This window comes from Populus nigra, chromosome 19 (assembly GCF_951802175.1).
Source record: "Populus nigra chromosome 19, ddPopNigr1.1, whole genome shotgun sequence".
In the NCBI taxonomy this organism is placed as follows: Eukaryota; Viridiplantae; Streptophyta; class Magnoliopsida; order Malpighiales; family Salicaceae; genus Populus; species Populus nigra.
The window spans coordinates 3,177,342-3,191,317 of record NC_084870.1 but is presented as its reverse complement, the minus strand read 5'-3'; the positions used below and the strand labels follow the sequence as shown (position 1 = coordinate 3,191,317).

The window sequence follows — 13,976 nt, the reverse complement described above, 5'->3', positions numbered from 1 at the left end:
CCCAGCCATGTGATTGAAGAAAATAATTAAAGAAAGAAACAGTTAACAATATTAGCATTTCTTAGAGAAAAAAAGAACGAGTTAAAACATTAGGCTCGTATACCAACCTTGTAGCATAAAATCTATCAATATGAAAATGTAATAGAGAAAAGAAAACATAGCATGATTTCCTCAAATTGATCGGCTAAGTGAATATGCTTGCATGCAATGATTTCCCTTCCTTTCATGGATGATCGAAGTCTTGGTAAGAAATCACCACATTCTCCAATTTTAAAGGCCACTTCCCACGGCACTTGCAACACCAGACTGACTTTATTGAAGATGATGTTGAGAATGTGGTGGTGCTCCCTATGCCTACACCGATAAATGTCGAGACGGTGACTCTCCCATGGTTGACCATCAGTGTGGTGAGCGAAGACACGAAATATAGCCCAACTTGACAGGGAATGTCCAGGTGCTGAAGAACTCAACAATTAGTTCACCGAGGAAATCCCACGATGAAGGTCGAAGAAATCCTGGCAATAATGAAAAATATGGCGGTGTCGTGTATTGAATTAGAGGACGTCGAAGATGGGGAACTATATATATTTGAGGTTATTTGTGTAGAACTAACTCTGAAAATAGACTAAAAAAAGAGTATTGTAATATCTGAAGTTGTTAAAATTATAATTATAAAACCTAAATCAACCCTAACTCAAGGGCTAGACCAATATACGTTGAAGGGGAAATGAGGTAAGTAGTTGACTCGAACTAATCTAGTCAAAACTTGAATTCACCTGTAATTCGATCAATTTTCAATTTATATAAAAATCAGGTAAGAGTTGGTTTCTAAATTAAAAATTTGTTCTCTCTACATAAAACAAATGATAGAGAAATGGATTAATCTCAAAAATTCTTGAAAAAAATAAAAACAACAAATTTTACATATTAGAAAGTAAAATATCTTTCACCAAATTTGGATCTAAATCATCTCCTAATCACACAATGATAGAGTTATGCACGACTCTGCTAAGACAGAATCAACAGAGTCCTTGTGAGCTGCTATTTGTAACAACTAGATAGCTAGGTTTAAATTGGTATTTTATTCAAATGTGTTTTACTTAATTTATAACTCTGCAACTCTAGTATTTATAAATACTACAACATTGAAAAAAGTATTTTCTATTAGTTTTGCTATATAAAAAAAAATACACCTTGAAAAAAGTATACATATTCTTTACTTTTTTACTGAAAAAAACTATTCAGCCCGCGGTCAAACGCACGCTAAATGGCTAGTATGATCTAATCTTTGTTGTTCGCATGATAATCCATCCCCATACAAAACGCTGCATCGAATCACAAGCGAAAAAAAGAAAAAAAAAATTATCGTTTTCGATTTTCCACTCGCTCTTCACTCTCCTCGCAGATCCCTCACATGATTACAGATGGGGGGGAGGGGGGAGGCAGGGAAACCTACAAGATCCTCTTTGCATCCCATGGATGGATTTAAAGCGTATACGGATCATCATGGTCTGTTTCGTGCATAGCATCTTGAAATCTGAAACTTAAATTGTCAATTTATTCTCCATAACAAAATGTTCTAAGCTACAAATAACCAACCATTCCCTCCCCTAAATGATCTAGGCAGCAGACCCTCGGAGAAGCTAGAAGGAACTCTCGGGAAATTAAATCCCTGACACATAAATTACCCAAATTCTACGATTGCCAAGACCAACCTGACCTGAATGAAACCAAGAATGAGAGACTAGCCAGAGTTGAATTTATAAATATTGATGAGGGACGAGGGGAACCCTAAGAGTCAGTCACAGGAAGAAACAGAAGACCTTGAATAATAAACAATTAGGGTAACAATGACAACTAAACAAACAGTAAAGCCATAGCACGACCTACCATCCAATCCCCATTTGGAAACAAAAATACTGTACATATATCTGCTGCATAATCCCTTTCCAACCAAAAATGGGGTCTGTGTGTCTTTAGGAACCAAGTTTTCATGTCCAGAAAACCTAAACAAGATCAATCAATCATTCATCCTTCCACAACATCAACCCTCCAATAGTTCGCATCGTTGAACTCCTTGTTCTCTGCCTCGGCATCATCAGACTTCTCCTTCTCTGGCACCTTTGGTGCAATATTCCTCTTCAGAGGCCCTGCTTCACCAACTATCCCCTCCTTGAGAGCTTGGTCCATTGCCTTCTCGGTCCCTTCCAATTCAACACCAACAAATTCAACATCCTCTTCAAACAAGGAAGGTGAGGTGGGAGATTTTTTACTTGAATCACTGCTAACTGGTCCATCACTAGAACCCTTGGTGGGTGATGACCCATTTGGAAGTATAGACTCTCCACCTGATGGGGAACTGGCATCAGGCGTTGCTGCTTCAGCTTGGCTGGAAAGATTGACATCAGAGCTGTCATGATCTTCAAATGGATTCACAGTTGATCCCCCTGCTGCTTGCAAATCGGATGGCTCTCCCCATCCTACCCATTCAGGTAAAGGCCTATCTCCAAACAAGTCTTCATTGTCTGGTGTCTCAAATTTGAAGAAACTGGTATCAGGAGCATTGGCATCACTACTTAGTGAAACCGGACCAATCCCAGGAAATTGATCAAGGAGGTTTGTGTTGGAAGTGGATGTGCCATTGACAGAATCCTTGCTTTCAGTCAACTCATCTTCCTCTCCCACCACCACCTCGTCATGACTACAGCTGTTACCACCATTTGCATTCGTGTTTCCATTTAAGTTAATCTGATCCATCATCTCTCCAGGCGATGTGCTCAAAGGTGCATCACCAATTCTGTCGTCTTGGAATGCAAACCAGTTTGAATTTGTGAACAGACTGCTGTATTTAAAACAAAATTAAAAAAATCAGTGTGATTCCAAATCACATCCCAAAAAATATATAGCTTTAATATGCATGCTCATGATTTGACATCCAAGATATTGATATTATATATAGCTTTGTCCAAGAAAATTTCTCAAATGCACTAGTAACCAAAAAGATGTAAAGGTTAAAGTCAAAAGCATCAAGACCTGGCATGGTATTTTAAAACAAAATTTCCTATCGGGTTTCCAATAAACAGGGTGAAAGAAAGGCAGGCATGTACACACTAGACATTGTTAAAGGTTCAAGCCAAAAGCGTTGAGACTGCACATTTAAAGTTTAAAAACAACCTTTGCATACTGTTTCTAGAAAATAGGATGAAAGAAACAGATAGACCGGTTCACCTACAACTTATAGAAGATCCAATGTTTCAATAAAAAATGGTGGGATGGCTAAAACCCTTACCTCCCTTGGTCATCACCAAGCCTTAGGGATGAAATAACAACTTCGGCAGACTCATCATCAAAGTAGACATCCTGATATTGAAGATCAAAAAACACATGTTTGAGATATCAAAAGGCAATATAGAGAAAAGGTCACTGCCAACACACCAACCCCCCTCCCACCCACTCAGGAAAAAAATGGAAACAAAGGGAAACAAAATACATGCATTACACATACACACATTAAAAAGCTAAACTGTTACCTCATCATCACGATCAAGGCCCCCATTGTCCTGCAACCAGAATGATAAAAAAAAAATTAACCACCATTTCTTATAGATTGATACATAAAGTATCCATCTGAAATATCGCAAAATTCAAATGAACCACCCAGAACCATTGGCTCAAATATCTTTCTTTTAATAAAACAAACTGCCTGAAGTGATAGACACTACATTGAATATATTGCTCTTGTTGAAAAAGGGTTTAGTTGGATAATAAAGATAAACTAAAACACAAAGGTACAAGTCATCTCCCAATATCTTCCCTTCCATGTTCCTCTGCCTCTTTATTTGAACAGGCTTGATTCTTATGAAAGTTTTTGTTGCTTAATTGGAGTAGGGATTTCTCGTTTTAAAGAGAGGATGGAAAGGAGGGACAGTAGTGTTATTTTGGATAGGAAGAAGAGAGACTAATGGGTTTAGTGAGAGAGAAGGGACATTAGAGAGGAAGAGAATGATGATTCGAGTGAGAGAAAGATGAAGAAATAATGGTGGAAATCGTGCAAAGATGGGGGATAGAGATGGCAGGATACATGGAGGGATAGGCCACATCTGCAGAGAAACAGGCTAGTGAGTCACATGATGGAGAAAACTGCTGCTATCAATTGGGCCAGATTGTAAATGTAATAAACTTAGAAGGATTTAGTTTTGCATGAATCATTCACAAAGAACTCATTTGAATTCTAGATCCTGGAAGAGCTTATTGAGATCCTACTCCTTCCTGTTTTTGTGAGTGATACAAGTTGGGACCATAAGTCCGGTAATATAAATGATAGGTTAAAAAAAAAGGAGAAAAAAGGGGATGAAAGCCATCAGAAAGAGAAGCCACTGATGTACCTCTTCATTATCCTCATTCCCATATATTTTGTATCTAAAAGCCTGGCTTAAGTTGTTGGCTAGAGCTGCTACATCATAATCTCGATCATGAAGGTCATCCTCGTCACTGTCACGTGTCCTATCTTGCAATGCTGTTGGCCGGCTGCACGAAACAAGGAAAAACAAAACAAGAGGAGGATGAAGTGAAATTACCGAGCTATTTTCTCTGTGGTGAAGAGCTCCATCGGCAGTAATTTACAGCAGAGAGGCAAATGGAGAAAATAATGCGGACGAAACTCAAAAAATTGATAGCAAATTTTAACATACAATTCATACTAAAAACAAATAACCTAATAACATATAGCTAGATTTTCAGAGGGGCACAAAAAAGAAATTATAAGCGCGACACACAGATCGCCATTAAATTTAAATCAGCTCATCACCATATCACTATTATTTAAATCAGCTCATTAGCCTATCACATATTTGAGTACTCACTCAAGTGATGAGCATCACCACAACTACAAACACTTTTAGAGAGTTCATAAGCATAAAAGATATGCGGGAAAAATATACCCGCAAGCCCATCGGTAGACATTTTCAACTGCATTGCGCTCTTGCAAAACACTGGCTTGCCACTCATTCCATTCACTATTTTCCTGTGACAAATAAAACTGCAGCGTGTCAGCAAGGGCATTAAACCAAAATTACATTCAAGGGTCATCGTTTCAATCACACAACTATGCTGATGTTGGATGCAAAGATGCACAAAATGCCACAAGAACAAGTTGGAAAGAGCAAATAATGATACTATTAAAGTTGGAAACATTGTCTACTTCAGTAGCAGCATGAAAAAGAATAATTGAAAATACACTTACAATTAGAAAGGTGATTAAATAAGAATAATAAATTTAAGAGTTCAGTTCCCAGCAGAGAGACCATAAACTCTTTGGAATTGCTCGAGGAAGGAACAGCACAGTGGATAGACAGGGTCATCACCAAAACAAGCAACAGTTACAAAGCACAGCTTATCACCCACTTATGGACACTTCTAGACAAAACACAGCTTATCACCCACTTATGGACACTTCTAGACAAAACACAGCTTATCACCCACTTATGGACACTTCTAGACAAAACAAGCTTAATGTGATTTATATCAGAGATTATAAAAGTCACTCCATATGTTATTTCTTTCAGCGCTAATTCAGAGGACAGATGAGTTCTGAAGCATTCAGAATCAGTCCAAAGCTTTTATCACGAGTTCTACATACCAGAAAAACTCTGGGGGTTTCTTTAAGGAACCTTGTACTAGAAATACAATTTTCTGCAATGTACATCCAGCTTACCACCCACCTGTAGATAAGACTGAATACGGCTACTGCTGTTTCCCAACTGAACAAGCTTATTTGAAATTCGTGTAATGTGTCCAAGGTTTCCTACCCGTGGTGCTTGTTTTCCAGCAGCAGGAAGGGTTGGCTGCATAAGAAACATATTTATGAACAGGTAAAACACGCCAATGCAGGATATAAATGACCATACATCAACTAATTTTCCATTCCACTGAATTGCCAAGTGGAGGGATAAGCATGGGATTTTGTCTTTTTCTCTTTCCCTTTTGGCTCGGCAGATTACATGCAAAGAGGACCTTATCATTATTATTGCTTAGATCATGCACTATCATACGAGATAAATTCCAAAATCATATGGAACCCCACATACCTTAATAATATCACCAGATATTACAGGGTTTTTATCTGTTTGGAGAAACTTTCCTATCAAATCACACTCTTGAAGAAGATGATCAACCATAGCATCACTCTTGGTCTCCAAACATGACATTATGATACTCTCTACATGATGATGCAAGGCGTTATTGTACGGGTACCTACATCAGTTAAAACATCAGAATCATGCATGATTAGGTAACACGCAATGACTGGATCAGCTACTTCAAAAAGAGAATGGTTATTTCTAGATACCAACTTCATTCATCTATTGATTCATCGATTCACCCTTTCAAAAATGTAGAAACTTACTCAAAGAACAGATCAAGGATTCTTTTAATGGTTCTCGAGCTGACCAACTCCGTTTCAGTGGCTTCATTTCCAGTTCTTAGTAGCACCGCAATGAATTCCACAATCTAAAGCAAATTTGAGAGCAGTTAAGTTTCAAACAAATTTATACCTCAGTGTAATTCAAACTCAAGGTTTATCAATTCCGCCAACACCATACAGTTTATCAATGTCCATCAGTTTCCAAAACCATGTTTATTGAAATTTTTGGTTGTGTTGTGACCCATATGAAGATTACAGAAGAAGCATGAAACCAACCTTTAGACGATGTTTCCCAAGAGGAGGCTTCAGTTCTCCATAAGTTGTTGGCAAAATCTTCTCATCGGACAAGACATTCAATAGCATAAGCAAATCACCTGCAAAATGGAGTGTGCTGTCTTAAAAAACACCGGCATTGACAGGGAAAAGATGGAAAAAATCTATATAACAGCAACTTCTGTCAGATACTCTTTTTTAATTTAGAATAATACTTAAAATTACAGATTTAATTCAATATAGTTATGTTAATGTTAATTCAACTAGCATCCAAAACATGTAATTACTAAAAATGCAATGGGAGGGGGGACGGGGACGGGGGGGCTGAAAAATTTATGCGCACCCCCCCCTCCTTCCAAAACAATCTCAGGAAGATTGTCCCTGGATTTCTGCCTTTTTTTCGGTTGGGGAGGGGATGTTCTCACAGCCATAGAAATCCACTCACCAAGTTTAGGTAACATTGCACTAATAGTCTCTGGATTTACAGGGATTGGAGACTCGTACATATGTTGGCTTCGGAAAGAATGCATCAAGGGAGAAGCCATTGCCGATCTTTTTGGATCCAGTATAGAGATACAAACAGAAAGTGAATTGACAAGACCAGATTTTGAATGTGAATCTTCCAATGCATGACCAAATATCCTTCCCACAAAACTGCATATGCATAAAACATCAAAGCCCCAAATAAATTAAAACATAAACAGGGAGGGGAGATCACTTAAATAGTACTAAAAATTTAAAGAAAAAAAAATCTCACAAACCTTGGACTAGAGAGTTTAGAAGCCAAGGCTGATGGAGCATTTCGAGTTATTGCACATAATGTTTCTGCTGCGTTAGCATTAACTTCAGGAGGATTCTGATCCACATAAAAAAAATCAGATGATTCAATTATACATCCATTGTAAAGAACCTCTAGCTAATCATTTCAGATTCTTATTTCATTTTCTGTTATCTTTCCAAGCCAAAACTTATTAACCTTATATCAACAGACTTTTTCTAAAACATATTTTAAAAGGAGATGTTATCTTGACAAAAATGCAGAACTTACAGAAGGACTCAATTTGTCCACGATCATTTCTAGCAAATTGCTATCAGCCAACCATTGCATCACATCAGTAAAATTAGGATAAACGTGGTCATCAGCTCCTACCAGGCGGACCAAAACCTACATGAAGCAATCAAAATCCAAAATCAACCAATTGTATTACAAGCAAGAGCTTATTAAAATAAAAACCAGGACGGCAGTAAGAATCTCAATTACCTCCATGATGGATGTTATTCCAATTAAATCAACAAGTTGGCGGAAAACATCTTGATGGGCCTGTAAGAAATCAACTAATGAATGTTTTCTTTCACAGACTAATAGTAATAGTCACATCCTCCAAGAAAAAAGTGCAAAACTGAAATACGAAAGGAATGCAATGTTTCACAGATTGGTCTCTGAGCAAATCATATGCTTTGCTTAATTGTTCATCAACTTCCTGAGATGATATATAAAGCAAATTGCAGAAAATAGGAGTTTTTACATGTTGAATAGTGGAAAAGTAATTAGGAGGGAGGATATTCATGCAGTGTGCAAACTTTGGATACAGTGTGCAAACTTTGGATACAAGCAGATTTACAATTTTTCATGTCACTATTATGAATTCCTGAGATTCCCTTAAAAGCTCTCCTAGCTTCTTTTGGTTGTCTTCAATTTTAACTCCTTGAAACTGCAATTGTTAGTATCTTTCCACTTGCTTGGTTTGGTATGGAAAATGAAGCCACATCCAAGTGTCAGTAGAAGAGTCAAAAATGGATTTCACAGATGCACCCTTGTCAAGTTGTGTCAGCATGGGTACTTTGGGATGAAATGCCAAGTCCAAGCAACAGATAGCAACACTAATATGAGAAGTCTAGGGTGTTATTTATGCATGGAAGCAACTATCTCCTCATAAAACAATAAATGCACCTGCATCCTTTCTCCAGTTAACATAACATTGTGTATTCCCATATCTTATATTTCTTAAGTAAATTCCACACCATCAAATGCTATGAAAATCTAACCACAGCAATATACATGTACATACCAGGTCATGACCCATAATAAATATTCATATGGTGGGAGTTGAAAAACACAACTTTCCTTGATTGAAACAAAACATTCTTTACAATTAAGTAGAGTAAAACTTGTGGCAAACCATAGCATAGATATAGTTAGAATATACTCACTTGGACATAGTTCATAAGTGAAACTGTCTTGCGTAACATAAGGCAAACAACAACCTAGAATACAAAGCAAAAGGCATCAATCAAGTGATCCTAGACAAACAAAATATTAAAGATACAACTTCTCATGAAAATTGGATACGGATTCTAAAAGCATACTTTGCTGAAATACCCAGCAAGCAAGGCACTATGAGACCGATTTGGTTCCAAGAACGAGAAGAGTAAGTTCATCAACTGAAATAGCATGAAAGTAAAGATAACCATCAGTAAAAGAGCATTTGCTAAACCAACCTCCTGATTAAAACAAAGTGTGATGATAAAAATGAAACCTACCTCCTCTTCTTCCACTAAAGTTTTAAGAATAACATCAATTTCGCATGTAAATATCTCACAAGCAATGAAGGGGAACCTGGAAAACAAAAGCAATTTGTCAGAGACAAGAAACAGAAGTTCACCTAAGAAACATCTCAGTACGAGAAAACATTTCTCTAGTAAGAGTGACATACTTGAAGGTTCGTTTGCTTTCAGCATCCTCTGAAGGTTCCTCGATAATGTATCTGAGCAACTGCTCCACTTGGGCTCTATCTCGCAGACTGCATACAATAATTATGGTGAGCATCTACCAGGATCAACTTTATTTTATGTTCCCAAACAGTTCAAAGACCGTAAACCATGCATGACAGAGAATGGCCTTGTGCAGAAATCAGAGCATTTCAGCATGGATTGTAAAAACAGAGAAAAAATTACAAATTAATGAGTCGGGTGTTTAAGGCTTTGCATTCTTGGATTATTTCTTCTTCATCCAGAAGCTCTTCCAACGTGAAATTTTCTTTGTCTAATACAGACTCCACCTACAAAAGCAATAGCAGGTTGACATCAGTCAACTAGAAAAAAAATTGGCAAATATTATTGCAGCATTTAAAAATGTTTGCTTATTAGAAAAATATTACCGAGCACACAGAAACTAATATCATTAGCAAAACTTCTATTGAAATCTAGTAAATCATGGAATTAACATGGTTCGGGGAGTAAAAAGCCTGGTAAGAATTTTTACCAAGGCTGCCCTCCCATTCAAAATTCAAAGCCAAATATAGTAGTGATATAGTAAAACTTAAAAAAAAAATTCAATATCATTTCTTTAATTTCCAAAGAAGCCGCCACGCACCCACTGTATGTCAATTAAATTAAGTGTCAATACCATTAAAAAAACCCATTTATTTATTAATTAATTCTTCTAATAAATGTGACAAACAAATAAGGTTCAAATGCAAACCCAAAACATTCTAAACTGTATACATATTAAAACACTTACATTTCCCTACAATTTTTTATGCACGGAGTCACTGATTAATTAATAAATGGCAGAGAATCACACAAATCTACACTATGAAAAACAACATCCATCTCAACTCAATCAGTCCAAACCGAGTCCCAATTAAAACAATAAAATAATCCATTTCAATTGAGAATTCACATATTCCTAGGGTTTATAGATCCAATTAACAGCGATTGCAAAGCTCTAAATCCACCAATTGTTACAAACCCTAGATAAAATTAGGGATGATAAGAAAGAACTTACAGGAGAAGAGGTAGAGAGAGTGGTGAGCTTCCAGAACATGCTTAATAGAGTGGAAACAAAATTAACAGACGTAAAAGGCTAAAGAGACGTTGTAGATCTGTTAACCCTAAAGAGAGCAGCAAAATCTAGGTTTTGAAACACAAGATTCGATAAGAGATGGAGGGAGATTGAGAGGAGGAAAACCCTAATTTTCGATCAAAATATGGCCAGATCGTGGAGATCGAGAGAGAAAGCCCAAGAATCGCGAGAGTAGCTGCGAGCGAGCGAGTTTATTTATTTATTATTACTATTTTCTTTTTTTCTTTTTTTCTTTTGAGAGAGGGGGGGTGGGAGGAGGGATTCGACGGGGGAGGCAGAAAAGTACAAAAGAGGTACTCCGGATTTCACTAAACCAAACTTCATGATGTTATTATGCTATGCATGTGCATTGCATTCCATGCATGTGGGGGCATCGGATAGATCAGATAAATCATCATATAAACATGGGTATAATCATAAAAATTATTTACGGATCCCACGTTTACGTGGGATCAGTAATACAAGATGTTTTTGTAAAAATATTTTAATTAAAAATAAATTAATAATTTTAAAAAATATATTTTTAATATAAACATATTAAAACTATTAAAATATTAATTTAAAGCTTTTTGAGAAGAAAAGAATTTTAAAAATAATTCATGAATCATTCTATAAATTATTATGGAGAAGCTGTGTACAATTCACAAATAATTGATGAAATGGGATGGATTTTGCATGTATGGGTTTTGATGTGTATGATATCAGATGGGCATATATGATGATTGATGATTCAATTTTGGGTAAACTTCAAAAAGGTCCCTTCTATACGTAGCTAATCTAGATTAAGTCCTCGGACAATTTTTTATCTCAATTGTATACCAAAACAAAGTTTTAGCAACTTCTAATCGAGTTTTATGGAAATGACAAGTTTTTCTTAGGAAACTTAAAGATTTCCTTTAGAAGTCTGTGAAGTGTTCGGACGGGCCACTTAAGTGGGGATTTTTTACTGTTTTAGGGATAATTGAAATGAAAGAAGACTATTGGGACTAATTTAGACAAGGTGAATGATTAGTGACTTTATAGAGATCTGCGCAAGAATGTTTGCACAACCTGGCATATACGTCACGTGCTGCCTTTGAGTGAGCTTTAAAGGTTGTTAGAATTTATGTGTTGGCACATAGTTTCTAGACTCGGCTAAGTTCAAGTTACTTGATTTTCATCAGGTTATTTAGGTTAAATTTTTTTTAATTAAAATAATATTGTTTTAGTAAAAAAATAAAAATTAATAAATTATAATTAGATTTTTGATCAAGTCTTATTGGGTCACACCCGGTTTTTCTTTTTTCTATTTTTTTTTCAACTCATCCCGGTTCTAGCCCTAGGTCGGCTAGGTCCCAGGTCGACCTATCGGGCTGGATTTCAAAATTATAGTTTGAAATATGATGGATTATCATGGAAATTTTATTTTTTAAAATGTTTTTTATTTAAAAATATATTAAAATAATATTTTTTTTATTTTAAAAAATTTATTTTTAATATTAACATATAAATATAATAAAAAAATTAATTTAAAATAAAAAAATTAAATTTTTTAAAAATATTTTTAAAATATAAAAACAAGCCAACTATAAATAGATTTCTTTAGATTCAGCTTTAATAGTGCCTGGGGATTGAGATTTTCCTAACGTTCACTTATGTTTTGTTAACTTAATTGGAGCGGACATAATTTAATATGTAATAAAATTGGTAATAACTTTATATGAGAGGAGTCATCGATTTTTCTCATAATATTTTTTTTTCACTTGATTTAAATAATTAAATTCATAACCGATTATGAGAGGATTTATCTATACTTGAACTCTCTTGTATTTTTAAAAGAACATGATCGGTAATGTTCCAAATGATCCGTACGTTACTATTAGTAATTGATGTTTATATTTTTAATGTTATATTGTGATTGCATTGATGCATGATTGATTAAAATTTTACACAATTATTTACTGATTAATTTTACATCTCGTCATTTTTAGTATCTTTTTAGTGTGAAATTTCTACTCTTTATTGAATTAATTAGATCTGTATATACTTAAAAAGTTTTTTTTAATATGCTCCCTCCAACACAATTTTATTTTATATAATTATTTCTCGAGTATATATTTATGGATTTTTTATTTTACTAATTATCATGATTCAATTTTAAAATCATTTGTTTTTAATTTAATTTTAAAAGGAGTTTAAATTAAAAGATTAAAAATTGATTTTGATTAAACATGAGATTTATCAATTTATAAAAATTAAGGACTATAGTGTATGTTTCTTTTCCTAGTATTCGATTGAAACAAACTATCATAATCCTTTTCAATTTATAGGTACATGGCCTCTATTATTCTAAGGTGTTCCAACATTGCAAGGTTCCAACAGCTTCCCTATTTTATTCTGACTATTTGGATCCAGTCCAGCCTATTCTAAAAGGTTTGCTTTAGATTTTGAATGATTTTAATTTGTTGTTGTGGTTACTAGTTGTTTATTTGATGATGAACTTGGATGAGCGTGTGAGAAGACTGTGTAGTTTGATTAGGGAAGTGATATTGTGTGTATGGGATGATGCATGACTTTTCTTAGAATGTGTTAGAATAAAAAGGTAAAAAAGGTGATATTATAAAAAAAAAATTATTATTAGTTTGTTTTTTTTTTTAACTTGCATCATGGCCAAGCATTTTTTTAAAAAAAAAAGACTAAAAATATCTTACTTGAATGATTTAGCATTTTATAAATATATCATGTTTCGCATTAAAAAAAATAAGATGGAACATTTTATGTTAGCATATTTTCAAAAGTAAATGTTGCATGCTCATTAAAAGCTTGGTCTAAATTAAAAGACTTGTTAGGCCTATACCCCTAAAAAAAAAACATCCCTTGTTTTAGAAAGGAAAAAAAAAGATAATAATAATGACATTAAATTTTTTCCATGATAATTCTCATTTGATAAATGATAGGAATTTTTTGAATGAATGGTCAAAACCTATTTTTGTTATCCATACGGGTTCAATGCCATTTTAAAACCTAATAAAAAAATATTTTGTTATTGTAAACCTCGACCAAGAATTTTTTTTAAAAGTTAATGAGTTGTAAAAAAATAAAATAAATTAAATTGGGAAATGAAATGGCAAAGATAAAATTTTAGGGAGTTAAAATTAATTGAGAGAAGAAATTGAATGGAATTAAAAGATTTAGTGACATTAGATTAATGAAAGAAAAGACATGGGGTTGAAGTGGAATTAATAAAAAAATACATGGACCATTAATGTGAAAAACAAGAAGTTATATATATAAATAAGTGAATAGTGTTCTTCCAACACCATTCTTAGCCGATCATAGAGTGAAAGAAAGATGAGAGAAAAGTTATGAAGAAAACCTTGCAAACTCACCATTAAAACAAAGAAGAAGGCTAGATTATAAGGTTTAGCAGAGTTAAGA

At 34.6% G+C, this 13,976-nt stretch overlaps 1 protein-coding gene across 2 annotated transcripts; it reads right to left on the bottom strand.

The window, feature by feature from the left end:
* Positions 1-1,737: 1,737 nt before the first annotated feature.
* LOC133679465 (uncharacterized) lies at positions 1,738-10,837 on the bottom strand. 2 transcript variants are annotated; one of them, XM_062102067.1, is made up of 19 exons: positions 10,482-10,837; positions 9,650-9,753; positions 9,409-9,495; positions 9,236-9,311; positions 9,062-9,136; positions 8,906-8,959; positions 7,956-8,015; positions 7,743-7,859; positions 7,456-7,550; positions 7,140-7,348; positions 6,698-6,795; positions 6,404-6,507; positions 6,087-6,252; positions 5,721-5,843; positions 4,941-5,023; positions 4,386-4,527; positions 3,531-3,560; positions 3,290-3,360; positions 1,738-2,842 (listed from the first exon to the last, which is right to left on the bottom strand). In XM_062102067.1, the coding sequence occupies exons 1-19, from the start codon at positions 10,518-10,520 to the stop codon at positions 2,029-2,031; spliced, it is 2,547 nt and encodes an 848-aa protein (XP_061958051.1). In that variant the 5' UTR covers positions 10,521-10,837; the 3' UTR covers positions 1,738-2,028. The 2 variants fall into 2 exon arrangements, with proteins under 2 accessions (XP_061958051.1, XP_061958052.1); XM_062102068.1 differs by having other exon boundaries at positions 1,738-2,839.
* Between the last annotated feature and the right edge of the window lie 3,139 nt (positions 10,838-13,976).

Excerpts from the sequence above, each read along its gene's own strand:
- LOC133679465 (XM_062102067.1), bottom strand. The coding sequence starts at position 10,520 with ATGTTCTGGAAGCTCACCACTCTCTCTACCTCTTCTCCT. Across the intron at positions 9,312-9,408 it reads GAAAGCAAACGAACCTTCAA|GTTCCCCTTCATTGCTTGTG; the intron begins GTATGTCACTCT and ends TTTGTTTTCCAG. Across the intron at positions 6,508-6,697 it reads TTGGGAAACATCGTCTAAAG|ATTGTGGAATTCATTGCGGT; the intron begins GTTGGTTTCATG and ends AATTTGCTTTAG.